A 21,463-nucleotide genomic window follows, 5' to 3' on the forward strand; every position below is an offset into this window, starting at 1 on the left:
TACTGAGGGTGCCTATATCTTTTTCCTCTTCATTCAGCAAAATGAAGGCAAAACAGTAATCCCTTTCTAGCTCATTCTCCCCCACCCCCCCCGCCAATTTATCTGAGGCTCCTTCTATTGAGGGAGAAAAATAGGTCCTTTTAAAAATATATATATATATATATAGTCACTACTCAACCAGCTTCCAAACAATGCGTATATCCCAATTCCCCTAGTCATCAATTTTCCTCATGGCTCCCTCCTGGAGCCAATTTGCTCGCCTTTCCTGAAGTCTTTGTGTATTTTCTTCTCCTTTAAAATGGAATCAGCCTCAAAATCTTAACAGCTCCTCTCCTGCCTGATCCTCTGCTGTCCTGACAGTAGTTATGCTGTTTGCTGAAGTCCGCTGATAGGAAACATTCAACGGCATTTCATTGCTGGCAGTTACATCTAAGTGCCACTTTTGTGTTCATTTATTATCACTACCCTTTCTGACACTTGCAGAAAAGGAATCAGAAGCAAGCAAGTACAGGGCTCAATAAAGAGAATAGAGGTGGAACCCTCCAACTGGTCATGGAGACCCTGGCTTTATGGTGAATTTTTGAAAAGTTCCTATGGGCCTCATAAACACCAGAGACTGCTGGTTACTCCTTCCCGGGACCATTCTCCCTGGAATCTTCTCTCTCTTTGTCTCTTTCCCCCTGCTCTTTCTTGCCTTCCTTCCCTTCCTCTTTATTTCTCTCTTCCTCCTATGGTTTCTCTCCAGTTTTTCTAACCCCATAATTCTAAAATATAGCTGAAATAATTTACTAAAGTCCCAGATTCTCTATTGTTAATTTCTGAAGTGGGTAAAAACCGAACAATTCATTTGTTAAAAAACAGAAGACCCGAAGGTTAATTTTAAATCGATCTTTAACTTAACTCTGGTCCTCATCGATTTTCTTTCTGTGGGTTTGAGGAGTTTGACAGAAAATTTATTTCCTCTCTGTGTTGAGGGGGGTATGGGATGAGGGGCAGCAGAGAGGTTTTTAAAAGGTGATGGTTTTTCAGATGTTTATCTAAATCTCAAAACCACACATTTAACCAGTCGAGAAAAACAAACCTTCTCTTAGAAAATGCTATCAAAGGCAAGAAAGCTTTTTATACAGATAAGGTAAGCTACCTGGAAAACAGCCTGTACTTCCTGACCCACTGATCAGTCATTCCTATCTTACTGCACAACAGTTTCTGAGGATATGAGTGGAGGACGGAACAAGCACGCGGGGTACTTACCCTGAGGGTGATGGACCGAGGGGGCTTCTGTGGTGGGTCGTCGTGCAGCCTGTCTCCCAGAGATGCCAAGATACGTTTCCTGTGGCCAATCAAATTGATTTTTAAAACCTGAAACGACATATATATTTGGATTAAATACTTCACTTGAGAAAAATGATTTTTACTTGTCCTGTAAGATGCAGGAGGGGAGAGATTTGTGCAAAATTACCTCTGCACCAGGAGAGATGTGGCATGAGATCCGTGTGTCCCCGCGAGGCCACGGAGAGAGGACCGGGGCAGCGAGGCAGAGGAGGAGCAGGGGCAGGGCTTCCATCAGTCAGGCTGCCCACGGTCCAGCTCACCACCCAGCAGCCACAAGACCTCTCCAAGTGTGAGTCAGGTCTCATCCCTCCACTAGCTTCCTACGGCTCTTAGAGCAAAACCCGAGTCCTGACCTGGCCTCGAGGCCCAACAGGGGTGGCTGCTCTCTGTCTCTCTCTGGTCCCTGCCTCTCTCCCCTCTGGCTTTCTCTGTTCCTTGAACAGTCATACTCATTCTGGCCTTGGGGTCTCTACCCCTGTTTATCCATCTGCCTGGAATGCTCCCCCGGCACCCCGACCCACCGCCTCTCCTGCAATTTTCAAATGACGCTTTCTCATCCGTTTGGATGCTGCTTCAGTGTGGTCTCCTCACCAAGGCCCATCCCACCTCCTTACTAAAAGAATCGAGCCCTCAGCCCCGTCATGCTCCACCCTGTCAACCTCTTCGTAGAATTCTCTGAAATAACTTTATTTACAGGGTTGGTGTTTGTGTAGTCCTCCCAACAAGGTGCTTCTCTGGTGGCTCAGGAAGTAAAGAATTTGCCTGCAATGCAGGGGACCTGGGTCCAATTCCTGGGTCAGGAAGATCCCCTGGAGAAGGGAACGGCTATCCACTCGAGTACTCTTGCCTGGAGACTTCCTGTGGAGAGAAGAGCTTGGCGGACTACAGTCCAGTCCATGGCACTGCAAAGAGTCGGACACGACTGAACAATTGACGCTAATACTCACCCAGGTAAGACAGCCTTGCCTGTGCTTAGTTGCTCAGTCATGTCCGACTGTTTGCAACCCCATGGACTGTAGCTCGCCAGGCTCTTCTGTCCATGGGGATTCTACAGGCAAGAATATTGGAGTAGGTTCCCATGCCCTCCTCCAGGGGATCTTCCCAACCCAGGGATCGAATCTGCATTGCAGGTGGATTCTTTACCATCTGAGCCACCAGGGAAGCCCAAGAATACTGGAGTGGGTAGCCTATCCCTTCTCCAGGGGGGTCTTCCTGACCCAGGAATCATACCAAGGTCTTCCACATTGCAGGCAGATTCTTTACCGGCTGAGCTACCAGGGAAGCTCTCAAAAAAACATTCACCCAGGTAAGTGTCCAGAGAGCAGGTATGTCTTTATCATCATTATTTCCCCAACAATGTTTGAAATAATGGAAGCTCAATGAATATGGAAGAATGAATATTAAGGCAGATGAAAGTCTAAAGTAGGAATAGAATCAAGTACTGCTGACCAGGGTCTCCCCAGGATGGGACTTTTGAGTCTGACAGCATACTGCAAAGGGCAAAGTGCAAGCGAGATGACATAGGAAAGCAAGCCTTGCAGAGAGCCTCAGTCCCCAGCCCTACCCAGAGCTTTACACATTAAACTCTTTCCTGCATCACAACATTCCTAATGGGAAGGTGCTCTTCTTGATTTACAGAAGAGGAGACTGAGGCTCAGAGTGGTGAAGTAGCCTACCAAAGAGCCAATACATGGTGGCTCTGGGGCTTGAATATGGTTTGCCTGACTCCAAAATTTGTTTTACTCTTAAAAAAAAATTTTGTTTTACTCTAAGGCAAACAGCAAAGTTTGGGCATCTCTCCAAATACCACTGATTTTTTTAAAAACAACAAATTATAAATCCATTCATAAGAAATATGTTCACCTCTTTCCTACACACGTACAGTACTAGGATAGAACAATTCTTGTTGGATAACTAGTTCCAAAAGTATATGACCCATTGTTAAAATTATTTCTTTTTAATTCTCCTCAAATTTTACAGGGTTGAGGGGGTATTTCTCTGGCACTCATGCTGTGCTACCCTATTTGTCAGTTAGCCTATTGGCCTCTCTGCCTAAATTGATTTTGATTTTAAGCTAGCATGATGTTCTATTCCTTTTATTTTTAAATTAAATTTTACAATATTTTTTAAATTTTATATTGGAATATAGCTGATTTACAATTTTGTGTTAATTTCAAGTGTTCAGCAAAGTGATTCAGTTATACATATATCTATTCTTCCTCAAATTCTTTCCCCATACTGGCTATTACAAAATACTGTATTGAGTTCCTTTGGTAAAGAATCTGCCTGCAATGCATGAGACCCCGGTTCGATTCCTGGGTCAGGAAGATCCGCTGGAGAAGGGATAGGCTATCCACTCCAGTATTCTTGGGCTTCCCTTGTGGCTCAGCTGGTAAAAGAATCCGCCTGCAATGCGGGAGACCTGGGTTCTGTCCCTAGGTTGGGAAGATACCCTGGAGAAGGGAAAGGCTACCCACTCCAGTATTCTGGCCTGGAGAATTCCATGGACTGTATAATCAATGGGGTTGCAAAGAGTCGGACACAACTGAGTGTAAATACAGTGCATACGCTGTACACAGTAAGTAAGAGCTTCCCAGGTGGTGCAGAGGTAAAGAATCTGCCTACCAACGCAGGAGAGCAGGAGATGTAGGTTTGATCCCTGGGTTGGGAAGCTCCACAGAGTAGGAAATGGCAACCCATTCCAGTATTTCTTGCCTGGAAAATTCCATAGGCAGAGGAGCCTGGTGGGCTACAGTCTGAAGTGAAGTGAAGTAGCTCAGTCGTGTCCGACTCTGCGACCCCGTGGATTGTAGCCCCAGGCTCTTCCGTCCGTGGGATTCTCCAGGCAAGAGTACTGGCGTGGGTTGCCATTTCCTTCTCCAGGGGATCTTCCCAACCCAAGGATCGAACCCGGGTCTCCTGCATTGCGGACAGATGCTTTAACCTCTGAGCCACCAGGGAAGCTCTATAAGGGCTACAGTCTATGGAGTTGCAAAAAGTCGGATTCGACTGAATACACATAAGCACGTGCTTTACAGGAAGTCCCTGTTGGTTATCTGTTTTATACATAGCAGTGTGCATATGTTAATCCCAACCTCCTAACTTATCCCTCTCCCACTACATGTCCCCTTTGTTAACCGTAAGTTTGTTCAATTCCTTTTTACACTCACTCTCTGACCCATGTCTGTCAAGGGTGGGGATGGTGAATGTTAATCAAGGTCTGTCTACAGGCAACACCTCCCTTTGATTTTATAAACCTTCATCTCCCCCAGACTGATAAATCCTCATCTTGGCAGGTTGTTTCCATAAAGCAGCTCTCTTTTCATAAAGCAGTCCCTTTAGTCCACTCTCTCTGTACTGTCTCCTCCCCTATTTCAACTGCTTCAGGTCTGCTGAACAAGTTACTCATAATAATCGAGTTATAGGTAAACTTTGGCATTACATTTAAGCAGGATACCATTTCCTGCTTTTAATGCCCTTTAAAAATGCCTTTTCTAAGCACTCTTGATTTTTGGTTGGCCATATAGCTGCAGTAGGAATAAAGAGGCACAAAAATATACAATGACTGTAAAACCTCTTAATTCGGTCAGAGCTGGTAGTTGAAAGCCCTTTAATTTGGAAGGATGGTTTGAATGATTGCTCCTACATTCCTTATCTTACAGTTGTCCATGCAGAAGCCCATCTGCCATCCTTCTGCCCATTCATGTAAACTTGTGTTATCATTCTATATTCATATTAGCCAGCGTGGCATTTCACTACCTGGAAGAACTTAGTAGTTTTTGCAACTCTGGAATTTCACCATATACCCCTTCTTTCAGATGATTTATAAATATGCTAAATAAATGCAGTCCCAGGGCTGATTACTTGCAGACAATACTGTTCGTACAATCCAGAGAAATGCCCTTGCATTGTTTCTTGTCTTTTAAACATCAAGATCAAAGAAAGCCTCCATTTCTGAAAAATACAACATTAACCTTTTCAAGTGTATTTGCAAGTCTAAAAACCACTACATTTTCTTATTCCCTTTTATTCTTATTCTCAACTACTTGGCTAAAACTTCTATTAAATATAAATTTCTCGCACAAAATCCTCTCTGCCTTTCTCTCAGGAGGGAATTGAACCTGATGGTGATGGTGCTATAACAGACCCTTGAATCCTGCTAAGAAATGTTCTTATAGCAATAAAAACATTCAAAATTATTTTGACAAATAACTGACACTAAATAACAACTGTGGCAAAACTGAGTGGGTGTAACCTCCATTGCTGCTTTTGATTTACTCACTGACAACTCAATTTTGGGCAAGTTACCTGACTCTTCTGTTTCCAGTTTTCCTGCCTATAAAATGAGGAGGTTAATGCCCCATCTCAAGTGCCGTTGGAAAGATAGAGTGAAACTGAAAACAATCAGCACAGTGCCCTGCACATACAAGATGTAACTTCATAGGGTGCTCATTTCCGCTAACAGTCTCTAAGGATACATGGAGAGCTGACCCGGCGAAACAGGGACTTGGTCACTTTCATAAAGTTAATCATGTCAAACAAATATGGTAATGCCTTGCAGGAAGAGACGTGCTTAACCTCAGAAAAGTCCTCATGGAAGCGACATGCTCTGGTAGGAATGGGTCTGGTTTCTAGCTATTAGTTTAGTACCAGAGCTAATCTAAAGGAAAGTATCCTAGTCTTCCATCCCACCATTTAAACTCCAACAGGAGGTAAACTGAGGTCCTTCTCCACACTGGAGCTCTGATGCTGCCTGCCCCATAGAACCACTCCCAAAAGGGAGACAGACATATAGGCAGCTAGAATGAACTAGTTAACACAGAATATGATTTGTGTCAACAATGCCTGGGTAACTCCACTTCCTTATTAGAAATGATCACGTTATAGGAGATACTGATGATTACGTTTATTGAACATCTGCTATGTTCCAGTTGTGCCAGAAACTGTGCCAGGTGCATTTATATATGTGTCAATATCTCCTTTAATTCTTACAATAACAGTATCATTCCCGTTTTACAGACGCCAAACCTGAGGTTTAGAAATACTGTTATTTGTCAAATGTCTCACTGCTAATGGACATCGTGGCTGGAATTCGCACCTGATTATGAACCTGCTCTTTACCACTCACCACAGGCTCTTGTTGCTATCAACCTCTATAGTGTTTGGCCTTAGTTATACTAGGGTAAAGCATCTGCCTTCAATGCAGGAGACCTGGGTTCAATCCCTGGGTCAGGAAGATCCCCTGGAGAAGGAAATGGCAACCCACTCCAGTATTCTTGCCTGGAAAATCCCATGGACAGAGACGCCTAGTAGACTACAGTCCATGGAATCGCAAAGAGTCGGACACGACTGAGCGACTTCACTTCACTATACTATTGTTTGGGCTCCCCAGCTGGCTCAGTGGCAAAGAATCCACTTACCACTGCAGGAGACACAGGAAATGTGGGTTCAATCCCTGGGTCAGGAAGATTCCCTGAGCAGGAAATGGCAACCCACTCCTGTATTTCTTGCCTGGAGAATTCCATTGACTGAGGAGCCTGATGGGCTTTAGTCCATAGCGTTGCAGAGTTGGACACGACGAAGCACACACACATACTACTGGTTACACATTATAATGGTTCTTCAGCTGGTGCTTTTTTTTTTCTTTGAATTATCATGTTCAAAACATTTATACTGGGTCTTGATCATGTGAAAACATTAAAATAATACAACTTCAATTTTGGACAAGGCTCGTAGCAGGGTTAAAGCTTCAGATCGAAAGAGCTCAGGCACATATCTTACAGAATTCCTTGTAAAATGCGTATATACCAAAGGACAAGAAGTCCTCACTGACCCAAGATTCAATCCAAGTTGACTAATATTAGACAGATGGGGAAGGTAGACATTTGGCTTCAAAACTCCAAAGCTGACAATAAGAAATCCAATTGGCAAAACAATAACAGAGAGACTACTCTAAAGAAAGACAGTTATTATGGAAAAGTCAAGTCCAAAGGCAGTTGGGTTTGCCTTCAGTGATTGTCATTATAAGCAGATAGGGAGATAGTAAAATTATGCCACCCTAGGCACTGTAACTCACAACCAGTCAGCCTATAAATCTTCAGTTTTCAAAGAGGCAGAGCAACGATTACTGTGTTAGTATAGAACTCTGTATGGATTTCAACACTGCTTGGGTGAAAAGTGGCTGCTGCTGCTAAATCACTTCAGTCGTGTCCGACTCTGTGCGAACCCATAGACGGCAGCCCACCAGGCTCCCCCGTCCCTGGGATTCTCCAGGCAAGAACACTGGAGTGGGTTGCCATTTCCTTCTCCAATGCATGAAAGTGAAAAGTGAAAGTGAAGTCACTCAGTCCTGTCTGGCTCTTAGCGACCCCATGGACTGCAGACCACCAGGCTCCTCTGTCCATGGAATTTTCCAGGCAAGAGTACTGGAGTCGGGTGCCATTGCCTTCTCTGGGTGAAAAGTTAACTGCATGTAAAAGGAAGAAACCCTATTGGAGTAAAAGGTAGACTAATGGTAATATACTGAGGATTTAGTTACTGCAAGATATTGAGCTAATTCTGCTCAGCTCAAAAAACAATAATGGGCTTCTGTCATAAATTATTTGGCAAACTCAGAGAGGAAACTCAGAGAAACTGGGTATAAATACTATATCACCAAACCATTAACTGGATTTCCTGGTGACGGTAAAGAATCCGCCTGCAATGAAGGAGACCCAGGTTCAATCCGTGGGCCGGGAAGATTTCCCGGAGAAAGGAATGGCTACCCACTCCAGTATCCTTGCCTGGAGAATCCCCAGATGGAGGATTCTGGCGGGTTATGGTCCATGGGGTCACAAAAGAGTCAGATACGACTGAGCACACGAGTAAGCATGCACGCAAACCACTAACTAAGAATAAATTATTATACACATGAAGATAAGAATGTGGTTCCTGCTGCTGAGCTCCAGCAGGTGAAAAGTTAAAGGGAATCCTTGGTTTGGTTTTCATTATAACTCTCATGAGAAATGTGGGTCGAAGGGAAGGAATATTGTGGAAACAACGCAGGCCTGCATATTGGTTTCCATTCATCAGAGCAGTAGCTGCCTCTAGGAGTCTTCTCCAATAGAGACTCAAGAGGGAAACGTCAGAAACCAGCTGGCACACTCCAACAATAGGAGAGTAACTGTGCTGAGTGACAAGGCTATAATACTATGTAACTGTCATTTATATTTCTGGGTTTAGCTGTGGGAATTCTGCTATGCAATATAATGACAATACCCTCACACTGAATAGCTCACATCAGAATATATGTCACAGCAAATTGGAAGTCAGGATACCCAGACTTTTTTTTCCTTTAAAAATTTAATGTGATATAAATTAAACATGTTAAGTTTACTGTGATATAAATTAAACATGCTTTTTTCTTTTATCTGCTTTTTAAAAATTAAACAATGTTTTGATTATAAGAACAATACTGCTTTCCTGTTATAGAGACAGGAAATACAGAGAAACAAACAAGAGAACAGATTATCCTAGGCTCTTAATGTTTAGCTATATTTCCTTTCATTTTGTCCCCATGATTATGCTTTGTGGTGGTCATAATGTAAGTACAATTTTCACCTTAATGTTGTTCACTCAATATTAAACCTAAAGAACTTTCCTAAGTATATGACTCTTGGTAGGAATTTAAAGTAACTCCTTATTACCACACTGGGTTTTAGAGAAGTTATGTCATTATTCATTAACTACTCTCCTCACTGTTGGAAATTTAGTCTGTGCTCCTTTTCAGGACAGCAAATATTCCACGTGTTTTTTTAAAAATGCTATCATCCTTCAACTTCCATTTCTGTTGCCATGTTTGCACCAAAGAAAGCTGCAGGAATGCATGTGAGTCACGAAGAAGAGGCATGTACTGACAGTCTGTCTCCATGTTCCACATGAAATCTCAATCCGTTTTTTGCCTGCTGGACCACACCCTCCAGGGAAAATCACAAACTCACATAATGTTCCTCAGTGTCACGTTTTGCATCTGTTATGTTTTGGAGTTTAGATTTAGCTGACAGACATGAAATAGCACATGTAGCTGGAATCCTCCAGTGATTACACATGCGGCAGTGCTGAGCACACAGGAGATTCTAGTTTTCACTGTGGGACTGCATCTTTCTTATTTCTGGGTTTTTATTTAGGAAGGTATTTTTATTTTTATTTAAATAATATTTTGGATGAAACAGTTCCACCCTGCATGTGGAACCCCCATTCAATTTTAGAAAGTAGACTATTTCCCCCTTTCCTTTGAGAAATGTTTGCCACCTAAGGACAGCAGCTCCCATGCAAGTCTAGAGAGCTCATCTACCTTCAGAGGGACCTCTTCTAAAAAACTCCAAGTGCTCTGAATGCCCAGAATGGAAGCTGAGATGGAAGTTTATCAGCTCTTTTCTCTTCTGCAGAAATAAAATTGCAATTAAATGTGAAAGCTTTTCCCCCTCCCTGCTAATAATTTCTAAATACTTTCCACCTGAGAGCATCAAGGCAAGCATGCCTGTGTGTCATTCAATTTCAGCTCCCACAATTCCAGAAATCCTTGTCTGAACTTGCATTTACGTTTTGACTGTGACATTTTCTCTCTTATTTCTTGCGCTGAAATAGTCCATGTTTGAAATGGTGTGGTGGATGGAAGGACCTCTGGAGGAGACAGTCATGAAATTTTTATTCTTGCCTCGCCTCTCCTTCTAGCTAAGTGATCTTTAATGTTTTTGAAGTGTGATATTAAGCAGACAATAATAATCTTATTTGACAAACATTTATTGGCTGTCTTTCACAGAATCACCACGTTATGCAATTTGAGCAACAAAAAAGAAAATTATTCAATCCTCTAGGGCTCTCAATCTAGTAGATGGAAAATATTTTTGAAAACATGGGTATGTATGTATTCCTGCATATTATCCACATATCCATCCATCCATCCACCCACCTACCTACCTATCATCCATCCACCTAAATATATATGTCTACATAGGACTTCCCTGTGGCTCAGACAGTAAAGAATCTGCCTGCAATGCAGGAGACCCATGGTGATCCCTGGGTTGGGAAGATCCTCTGGAGGAGAAGAAAGGAACAGTCATATTCTATTTCTTTCCCTTTCTACTCTCAATAATTTTCTATTCCTTTAGAGTTTTAGCACCAAATTCTCTCACATAGTCTTGCCAAGGGTGATATAAACCTCCCTCCTCTTCCACCATCTGTAGCTCCTTCCCTATACCTCTAACACTTCAACTAAAAAAATAAAAACCTATGACTAGATTTTCCAATTTTTCTTCCCTTCTGCTATTACTTTTTATTGTAAATGCTATTAAATAATCTGCAAATAACAGTTTGTATGACAGATGCGATCAAAATACAACTGTGTTGGAAACTGGAGATGATGCAAAGAAATGGAAAGTTACCCTGTGTTCATGAATTGGGAGAATTACTATTGATAAAACGTCCATACTACTCAAAGCAACCTACAGATTCAATGCAATCTCTATCAAAACACCATGACATTTTTTTTTTTAAACAGAACTAGAACACATAATCCTAAAATTTGTATGGGCCACAAAAAATCCTGAAGAGCCAAAGCAAACTTGAGAAAAAAGAACAAAGTTGGAAGTATCAAACGTCCTGACTTCAGACTATACTACAGAGCTGCAGTAATCAAAACAGTGTGGTATGGCATGAAAAAAGACACATAAATCAATGCAATAGAACAGAGCCCAGAAATTACCCTGTGCACATATGGCCAATTAATCTACTACAAAGGGGGCAACAATATACAATGAGGAAATGACAGTCTCTTTGATAAGTGGTGTTGGGAAAACTAGACAGCTGGATGTAAAAGATTGAAATTAGAATATTTTATACTATATACAGAAATAAATTCAAAATGGATTTATTTTATAAAAAGATCTAAATGTAAGTTCTGAAACCACAAAATTCCTAGGAGAAAACACAGGCAGTATACTTTTTGACGTCAGTTCAGTTCAGTCACTCAGTCATGTCTGACTCTTTGTGACCCCATGAATCACAGCATGTCAGGCCTCCCTGTCCATCACCAACTCCCGGAGTTCACCCAAACTCATGTCCATTGAGTTGGTGATGCCATCCAGCCATCTCATCCTCTGTCGTCCCCTTCTCCTCCTGCCCCTAATCCCTCCCAACATCAGGGTCTTTCCTAATGAGTCAACTCTTTGCATGAGGTGGCCAAAGTATTGGAGTTTCAGCTTCAGCATCATTCCTTCCAAAGAACACCCAGGACTGATCTCCTTCAGGATGGACTGGTTGGATCTCCTTGCAGTCCAAGGGACTCTTAAGAGTCTTCTCCAACACCACAGTTCAAAAGCATCAGTTCTTCAGAGCTCAGCTTTCTTCACAGTCCAACTCTCATATCCATACATGACTACTGGAAAAACCATAGCCTTGACTAGATGGGCCTTTGTTGGCAAAGTAATATCTCTGCTTTTGAGTATGCTGTCTAGGCTGGTCATAACTTTCCTTCCAAGGAGTAAGCGTCTTTTAATTTCATGGCTGCAATCACCATCTGCAGTGATTTTGGAGCCCCCCCAAAATAAAGTCTGATACTGTTTCTACTGTTTCCCCATCTATTTGCCATGAAGTGATGGGACCAGATGCCATGATCTTAGTCTTCTGAATGTTGAGTTTTAAGCCAACTTTTTCACTCTCCTCTTTCACTTTCATCAAGAGGTTTTTTTAGTTCCTCTTCAGTTTCTGCCATAAGGGTGATGTCATCTGCATATCTGAGGTGATTGATATTTCTCCCAGCAATCTTGATTACAGCTTGTGCTTCTTCCAGCCCAGCGTTTCTCATGATGTACTCTGCATATAAGTTAAATAAGCAGGGTGACAATATACAGCCTTGACGGACTCCTTTTCCTATTTGGAACTAGTCTGTTGTTCCATGTCCAGTTCTAACTGTTGCTTTCTGACCTGCATATAGGTTTCTCAAGAGGCAGGTCAGATGCTCTGGGAGTCCCATCTCTTTCAGAATTTTCCACAGTTTATTGCTATCCACATAGTCAAAGGCTTTGGCATAGTCAATAAAGCAGAAATAGGTGTTTTTCTGGAACTCTTTTGCTTTTTTGATGATCAAGCAGATGTTGGCAATTTGATCTCTGGTTCCTCTACCTTTTCTAAAACCAGCTTGAGAATCTGGAAGTTCACGGTTCATGTACTGCTGAAGCCTGGCTTGGAGAATTTTGAGCATTACTTTACTAGCATGCGAGATGAGTGCAATTGTGCGGTAATTTGAGTATTCTTTGGCATTGCCTTTCTTTGGGATTGGAATGAAAACTGACCTTTTCCAGTCCTGTGACATAGGTCTTAGCAATATTTTTTTGAATCTGTTTTCTCGGGCAAGGGAAATAAAAGCAAAAATAAACAAGTGGAACCCTCATCAAACCTAAACGCTTTTGCACAATTAAGGAAACAATCAACAAAACAAAAAGGCAACCTCCTGAAAGTGAGAAGACATTTGCAAATAATATGTCTGATTGATAGGGTGCTAATATTCAGAATATATAAAAAACTTCTACAACTCAATATCAAAACATCAAACAACTTGATTTTAAAAATGGGCAAAGAACCTGAATAGACATTTCCTCAAAGAAGACATACAGCTGGCCTACAGGCACATGAAAAGACGTTCAACATCACTAACCATCAGGGAAATGCAAATCAAACCACAATGAATATCACCTCACAGTTGTCAAAATGGTTATTGTATAAAAGAAATAACAGGTGTTGGTGAGGATGTGGAGCGAATAGATTCCTAGGACACTGTTGGTAGGAATGTAAACTGATGCAGCCACTATGGAAAACAGTATGGAGGTTCTTCAGGAAATTAAAAACAGACTACCAAATAATCCAGCAATTCCACTCCTGGGTATATACCTGAGAAAAATGAAAATACTAATTTGACAAGATATATGACCCCAATGTTTGTAGCAGCATTATTTACAACAGCCAAGATATGGAAGTAAATTAAGTGTTCATAAACAGATAAATGGATAAAGAAGGTAACATGTGGTATATACATACAATGGAACATTACTCAGCCAAAAAAAAAAGAATAAAAATTTGACAGCAATGATATGAATGAATCTGGAAGCTATTATGGTTAGTGAAATAATAAGCTAGGCAGACAAAGACAAATATTACGTATTTTCACTTATATGTGGAATCTTAAGAATAAAACCAACAAATGAATATAACAAAACAGAAACAGACTCACTGATACAGAGAACAAACTAGGGGTTACCAATGGGAGTGAAGTGGGAGGGGGCGAGGCAGACAGGTAAAGGCGAATAAGAGGCACAAACTACGAGCTATAAAATAAATAAGTTACAAGGACGTAATGTACAGCACAGGGAATACAGCCAGTAATTTATAATGACTTTATATGACGAACGGGCTTCCCTGATAGCTCAGTTGGTAAAGAATTCGTCTGTGACCGGAGACCCCGGTTTGATTCCTGGGTCGGGAAGATCTGCGGGAGAAGGGATAGGCTACCCACTCCAGTATTCTTGGGCTTCCCCTGTGGCCCAGCTGGTAAAGAATCCACCCGCAATGCGAGAGACCTTGGTTCGATCTCTGGGTTGGGAAGATTCCCTGGAGAAGGGAAAGGCTACCAACTCCAGTATGACTGAGGGACTTTCACTTTCACTATATAGAAGATAATCCATGAACATATCAAAGTTGTATACTTGAAACTAATGTAATACTGTAAGTCAACTGTACTTAAAAGACAAACCTAAACCCAAAACACAACTGTTAACTTATGGCAAGGAAAAGAGGTTCTAAGGTACAGAGAGAGAAAAGGACAGTGAGAAAGATGAGTGTGACAGGGAGGTAAGGCTGGGTTGGGGGTGGAAAACGTGTGTTTTCTGAATGGAGTCTTTCTCAATAAACAGGAAATACTAATTATGAGGCAGTGAGATAATCTCTGCATAGAAAGAGAGACCTTAATGGTATAATTGCCTCTGAGTGTTTTAAGGGTTCCGGAGATAGAAAGCCTTCTTTTGTAATCAATGAGAATCTTAGGTTTATTTGTAAAGCTCTCTGAATTACCTCTTGATGAAAGTACTAATTTTCTGATTATATTTTCACATAAACATTGCTCCAGGAGATTTTTTGAAAAATGCAAACCAACCAACCAACCAATCAACTCCTAACTAATTTCCTTTTAAGTTACTTGTGAGTAAGTACAGTTTACTGCAAATTGTGTTTTCATAGAAGAAATTTTATTTGCATTGCTCAATAACCCAATTGTTGAGACTACTGAAGGAAAAATTTGTTATAAAAAAAAATGAGAACTGTGTGCTATATCCCACATCTGACGTTATTCTTACAGATGTGATGATGGGCTAATAGCATTTGAAAATTTCAAATCTCTTTGCAGTATTATTAATACCTGAAAATGCTCTGCATCTTAAAAAGTATAGAGGCCACACTTTTGCTTATATTTTGGATATTTTTTAAAATAACTTGATTTGTTTTGACTGTGCTGGGTCTTCACTGCTGCGTAGCCTTTTCTCTAGTTGTGGAGAGCTGAGGCTATTCTCTAGTGCCGTGTGTGGCCTTCTCGTTGCAGTGGCTTCTCTTATGGAGGAGCACAGCCTCTAGGGCAGGCAGACCTTCAGTAGTTGCACCTCGTGGGCTCAGTAGTTGTGGTTCCTGGGCTCTAGAGCACAGAATCAGTACCTCTGGCACATGGGCTTAAGTGCTCCAGGGCATGGGATCAAATCCGTGTCTCCAGCATTGGCAGGTGGATTCTTTACCACTGAGCCACCAGGAAAGCCCTGGATATTTATGGTTATTGAAAGCACTTTTCAACTGATTTTATTTAGATTTTTGAGATCATAAAACTTACTATTATATTGTATGCCCAATGTGCTCATTATTGTAAATGAAATTACATTTAACAAAATTCATTATTAATACATGTCCATTTACTATAAATTAAACTGAGATATATAAAATATATGGGTATATACATATCTGAAGAGAAGTTTTAAGTCAAGTTCAATCTCAAGAGACAATCTCAGGTGAGGTCCTGATTATTCAATTTTTGGATTATAAATGGTCTCCTTTTCTTCTCACTTACTGCCTCCTTCTTGCTGTGCAGCTACTTTCATGACATGTAACACCCTCCATCAGAGGTTAGAAGAGTGAAAGAGGCAATGAATTCAAACCAGTCAATCCTGATTCTCATCAGCTGCTCTGATAAAAGAATTTGGTGTGGGAGGAGGCAAAAATCTATCTAAAACTAGCTAAAATTAAGGTGTAAAAAATGCTTGCATGGATTTTACTTAGCCTAGCTAGCTATTACTGCACTTTAGAATTGGGGGTTCACTATAGTTCACCCCCTGTACAGAAGGAAAAAGGTTGTTAAAGATTAAAAAAAAGGATTTCTAAGGAAAGCAGATCTTATTGTTAGTCCCATGGACAGAATCAAGATGAGAAAGCAGGATGGTAGTGAGAGAAAGATTTTTTATAATCCTTTTTGTTCATTGTCTCTTCCAGCCCTCATTGGCTATCTCCTTATCATCTCTATCTTCTGAAGAATCACATAACAGAATAAACCTGGAATCGCTATATACCCACCAGAACGAAACAAAAAAGACTACCTGTTGCATAGCACAGGGGGCTCAGCTCAGTGCTCTGCGAGGGTTGGCCTAGATGGGTGGGATGGGGTGGTGGGTGGGGGGAGGCCCAAGAGGAAGGGGGTATATGTATATATATAGCTGGTTCATTCCTCTGCACTGCAAAAACTAACACACTATGGTAAAGCAATTATATTCCAATAAAAAAATAAAAAAGACTGACAATATCAAGTGGTGGTGAGGACGTGGAGAAACTAGAACTTTTATATTGCTAGTGGCAATGTGAAATGGTATATGTAAGTGTGGGACAACTGCCAATATCTCATACTATGATTCAGTTTCTTATCATACAACCCATCAAGCACATGCCAAGGTAGTGACTCAAGAGAAATGGAAACATGTCCAAAGATTTGAAAATCAATGTTTAGATGGCATTATTCATAACAGCTAAAACCCAGAAGCAATCCAAATGTCTTATCTAATGGCAAATGGACGAGTATAATACAAAGTACAACGGCAAAGTGAGTATAATACATTCATGCAATGGAATACTAGTCAGAAATAAAAAAGAACAGGTTAGAGATACAAGCTACAGCATGGATGAGTGTCAAAAACAATATGCCATGTGAAAGAAGCCAGACACAGAAGATTGCATGCTGTATGATTCATTTTTTTAAATTAGAGGATAATTACTTTACAATATTGTGATGGCTTTTGCCATACATCAACATGAACTCCCACTGGCTATTTATTTTACATATGGTAATGCATATGTTTCAATGCTATTGCATGATTCATTTTTTGATGTCTCTAGAAAATGTAAAACTGGATCTAGAGAAAGCAGATCAGTGGTTGCCTATGGTGGGAATGGGATTGACTGCGATAGCTTGGAGGGAATTTTTTAAACTGATAGAAAGAGTCTAAAATCGAATAGTACTGATGAGTGAATAACTGTATAAATTTACTAAAATTCACTGAACTGTGTATTTAAAATGGGTGATTTTTATGATCCATAATTACATAGCAATAAAGCTGTTTGAAAGAAATGAATAACGCTGGGAAGAAGGCCCTCAATAGTATTCAGCAAGTGAGGTGTAAGTAAGCTATTCCTGAAGGCTGCAATTCAGCTTGGTCCAGAGAGCAACCACTGCCCTCCAGGAATGCGTCGTTTTCCACCTGGACTAAAGGATAAGCAACATAGAACTGCAGGGTATCCAGGATCTTTCAAGGGAAATGGGACCCAAAAGGTAGATCTGCTCTAGGTACAGAGTGCTGTTTAGCCACAAACTAGTGAGTGAGCAGGACATTCTGTGTTACATGTGTACAGGAAATTAGGACCTAAGGCTTCCAATGTATATTTTAAGAGTCTTACTTAATCCTCTTAGCCATGACACTGGTACAAATGGTTATGCTTTTTTTTAAAAATATTTATTTATTTGACAGCACCAGGTCTTAGTAGCATTCAGGATCTTTTAGTTGTGGCACGAAGGATCCAGTTCCCTGACCAGGGATTGAACCCAGACCCCCTGCATTGGGAGTGCATTGTCTTAGCCCCTGGACTGCCAGGGAAGTCCTGTTTATACTTTTAAAATGCTTGCAGCAAATGGTTTGTGAATGCTTGAAAAGAGTGCAGTGCTCACTAGCAGCCAATATGGGTTCTGTAGAGGTAGCAAGTGTGTATATGGGTTCTGTAGGGATAGCAAGTCTGATAATGAGATGCCCCCAAACACCAGCAATAAGGTGGCATTCTAAGCACTTAATCACACCGACAGAATGAATGGAGACAGAATGACTTTCGGCCCAGAAAGAGCCTATGGAATAGACTGGCAATTTGACTATTTTGTTGAATCTGTGATACTAAAACCCAATTGAACAAAGAAGGTATGTGTCAAGGTGGGTGGGCATGTAAGCAAGGGTGGAGGGCAGATTCAAGCAGCAAAACAGTGGATAAAAACACAATTAGAGAGTCTAGCCTTGGCAGTACTGTTGAGAGAGAGAGTTTGACTGGAGAAAGGAAGCCCTTTGATCACTTGGGAGACGTTTTCTGCCACTGGGCAGAGACTACTTCAGGTTTCCCAGGTGGTGCGAGTGGTAAAGAACACCTCTGTCAATGCAGAAGACTCAAGAGACTCAGGTTCCATCCCTGGGACCGGAAGATCTCCTGGAACAGGACACGGCAACCTGCTCCAGGATTCTTGCCTGTAGAATTCCATGGACAGAGGAGCCTGGTGGGCTATGGTCAGACATGACTAACGTGACTTAGCATTCACTCAAGAGACTATTTCATCAGGTCCTGTATTGATCTAAGCAAGATATCCCTCAAAATTCCTCTTCCTCCAATACCATGTGCATCAGGAAGCAATCACAGAATCAGTTTTGTTTTTTTTTTTTTTCGGTTCCCAGATACCAGGAAAGGAAGTGTGAAAGATTGGGGGTGGGGAGCCTTTGATTACTGTTAGGGAAGCCTTCCCACAATACATTAACAGACTGCAAATCTTGCTGCTACGCTGTTCTCACATCAACCAAATCAACACCACAGAAGCACACAGGAGTCTATCGGGAGAACACAGTGGTTGAGAGCAGGGCTCAGTGTCAGGGTGACTGAGTGTGAGCCGCGATTCGGCACTTGCTATATATGACTTTGGGTTAATTATTTAGCCTCGCTCAGCTTCACCTAACTCATCCAAAAGAATGGGAGTTAAAAAAAATAGTACGTACCTTTAGTGTCGGCATTAAACGAGATATATGTAAAGCACCTAAGCCCAGTGCCCAGCACAGAATGATTCTCAATAAATAGAAATTCATTCAGTGTGTGATTTAGTCCAGTTTTTTAATCAGAAGGGCTGAGCCCAGCCTCTGGAACGTGGTCACACATCAACGTCATGTCACCACTGGAAAGGGCTCACTCAGCAACTGGCCAGGCATCTTTTCTCCGAAACGACACCTGCGTCATCAGCCTCTCTTCAAACTTCAGTGTTCTCATTAAAAATAAGTTCTTGCTGCACTATATTAATTTCCTTTTTTGACAGGGTTATTAGTATGAGGTTGACAGACCAGGGGAATGCCATAGATATAGTGTCTTTGATTTCAACAAACCTCTTGATGAAGTCTTTCATTATCTATCACGTGGTGGGTTCTAGGAGAGAAAAATTAAGTGGATTCCCAGCTGGTTGTAAATCTATATCCAAAAGGCTTGATGAGTAATTCTGTTATAGCCTGTAGGGGACCACAGATAGAATGCCATAGACCTCTGCCCCTGGGTTCTGCTCTATTCAATAGTGTTATTAATGGCATCCAAGTAGACCTAAGAGGAATGTGTATCAGAATGTTCAATGACACAGGTGGTAAAGGATATTGAATATGGTAACAGGCCAATGCAAAATTCAAAATTCCTTCAACAGGCTGACAGGCCATGCTGACACCAAAAAAGATGCAATTCAACATGGATAAATGTAATGTCCTATACTAAGGTGCTGAAGGAAATCAACTGTGCAAGTTCAAGATATGGGATGATACGGTTTTGCCACAGTTCACAGAAATATCTGAATTTTTAGTTGAACAACAACAACAACAAAAAAAGAGGCTTTTGTGGAAAGAACACAAAACGACAGGTCAGAAGAGGGAAGGAATACACATATAATATCGATCACCTCATCTACCTTACCATTTCAGTCTTATAAGCTTGGTGTTTATCTCTGTTTTAGAAATGAATAGACTGGGGCTCAGGGATTTTAGGAACTTGCCAAAGTAGGTGACAAAGACAGGAGCTGACTTCCAAAATTCACGCTCTTTATACTTGTTATGTCCTGCTGTCATTTCTTTCTCAGAGGTGCTGAGAGGCCCAAGTAGGACAGTTTTAACAGTAGCACCTAGCATGGTGCCCAACCCACATCTTCTGCTTGAAAGTTCTTGGTCTTTCCCCAGAGACTCATTTAGCTGTAAGGCTATGTGCTAATTTAATAGACTAGTATTTCATTTATCATGGATCTCAGGTGGCACAATGATAAAGAATCCACCTGTCAATGCAGGAGACATAGCAGATTCAGGTTCAATCCCTGGGTTGGGAAGATCCCCTGGAGGAAGGAGGAAATGACAACTCACTCCAGTATTTTTGCCTGGATAATTCCATGGACAGAGGAGCTTGAGGGAGCTACAGCCCATGGAGTAGAAAAAAGTCAGATACAACTGAGAATGCATGTGGTCACAGTCAGTTATTTATTACAATATGATCCCTACAGTTTGTTCTAAGTCTTTTCAAGGTTATCTATTAATTTTAACTACCACAGAAATGATTGTTAATATTTCTTATATTCTTTTTACTCTCTCACCATTATTCCAAAACCATTCTTCATGCCAGAAGGGGAAGCCCTGGCCAGGAAAAGGTAGAGGGAAATTTGAGGGCAATCTGAAGTCCGTCAGTCAGTAATGATTCCTAGCATAGTCAAAACCTTTTTCTTAAATTAAGGTAACTTTCAAGGGCTGCATGAGAGGTTCCATGTTGCATATTTACATGATAAAACTTCAATTACCTTTAGGTAATGAGGTGATGTGTTAGGTAACCTTAGAATAATGATATGCATATAGCATACAACATTTTCACTTAGCGTATCAACTCATTGGAAAAGACTCTGATGCTGGGAAAAAGACTGAAGGCAAAAGGAAGAGGGTGGCAGAGGATGAGATGGTTAGATTGCATCACAGACTCAATGGACATGAATTCAAGCAAACTCCAGGAGATAGTGAAGGAGAGGGAAGCCTGGCGTGCTACAGACGAATGGATTGCAGAGTCGGACATGACTTAGTGTCTGAACAGCAACAACAATGGCTAAATGACACCTTTTTCCTGCTGTTGCTGGTGTCTTCACTGGATTTTTTATCTAAATATATATATCATATATTTATATTTATACATGTCACATATAACAGAATGTTTGGCATTCTTCCTAAATAAACATATATTTAGTGATATACATGTAAATATGAAATATAAAAATATACAAGAATAATTCTAAATGTTATATGATATATAAAAAACATTCTTTCTAAACATATATCATCTTTATAGATAATATATGTAAACATTTAGGAAGAATTCTAAATATTATATATGATAGATATTATACATAATATATAATAATCTCTCTATATCTAATATATATAGACAGAAACAAATTTTGCTCCTCCCCTGCCTAAGTACAGTTAATTGATGGTCCTTAATTCTTTCCTGAATATTTGGAACGTCACACGGCATTATGCTGTGTGAAGACCATTTGTTCCTGGGCCACAGTCCTGCCTCAGAAGGTGGCTGAGGAATGCACACTGGCCCTTGCAGCATCTCAGGTTTTGCTCCTTTTAATAAATACCTAGGAGCAGTTGTTTGTCACTGTCGCTTGCACCAAAAGCAAGGGCTGACAACATCAGCTATCTCAGTTTCAGTTAATGGAGGGTTCATTGTCAAAAAACAACAACAACAATAATTCTTTGAGGGAGAGGGG

General features: G+C 41.0%; 1 protein-coding gene across 6 annotated transcripts in view; it reads right to left on the reverse strand.

The window, feature by feature from the left end:
- The window catches only part of ANKS1B (ankyrin repeat and sterile alpha motif domain containing 1B), a 1,156,475-nt gene that overhangs the window by 96,671 nt on the left and 1,038,341 nt on the right, over positions 1 to 21,463 (reverse strand). For all 6 annotated transcript variants that reach the window (XM_060413093.1, XM_042247116.2, XM_042247115.2 and 3 more), the window contains one exon: positions 1,252 to 1,359. In XM_060413093.1, coding sequence (XP_060269076.1) covers positions 1,252 to 1,359 — 108 coding nt within the window. The remainder of the gene's footprint in view (positions 1 to 1,251; positions 1,360 to 21,463) is intronic.

The sequence above is a fragment of the Ovis aries genome, chromosome 3 (assembly GCF_016772045.2).
Source record: "Ovis aries strain OAR_USU_Benz2616 breed Rambouillet chromosome 3, ARS-UI_Ramb_v3.0, whole genome shotgun sequence".
NCBI classification, from domain to species: Eukaryota; Metazoa; Chordata; class Mammalia; order Artiodactyla; family Bovidae; genus Ovis; species Ovis aries.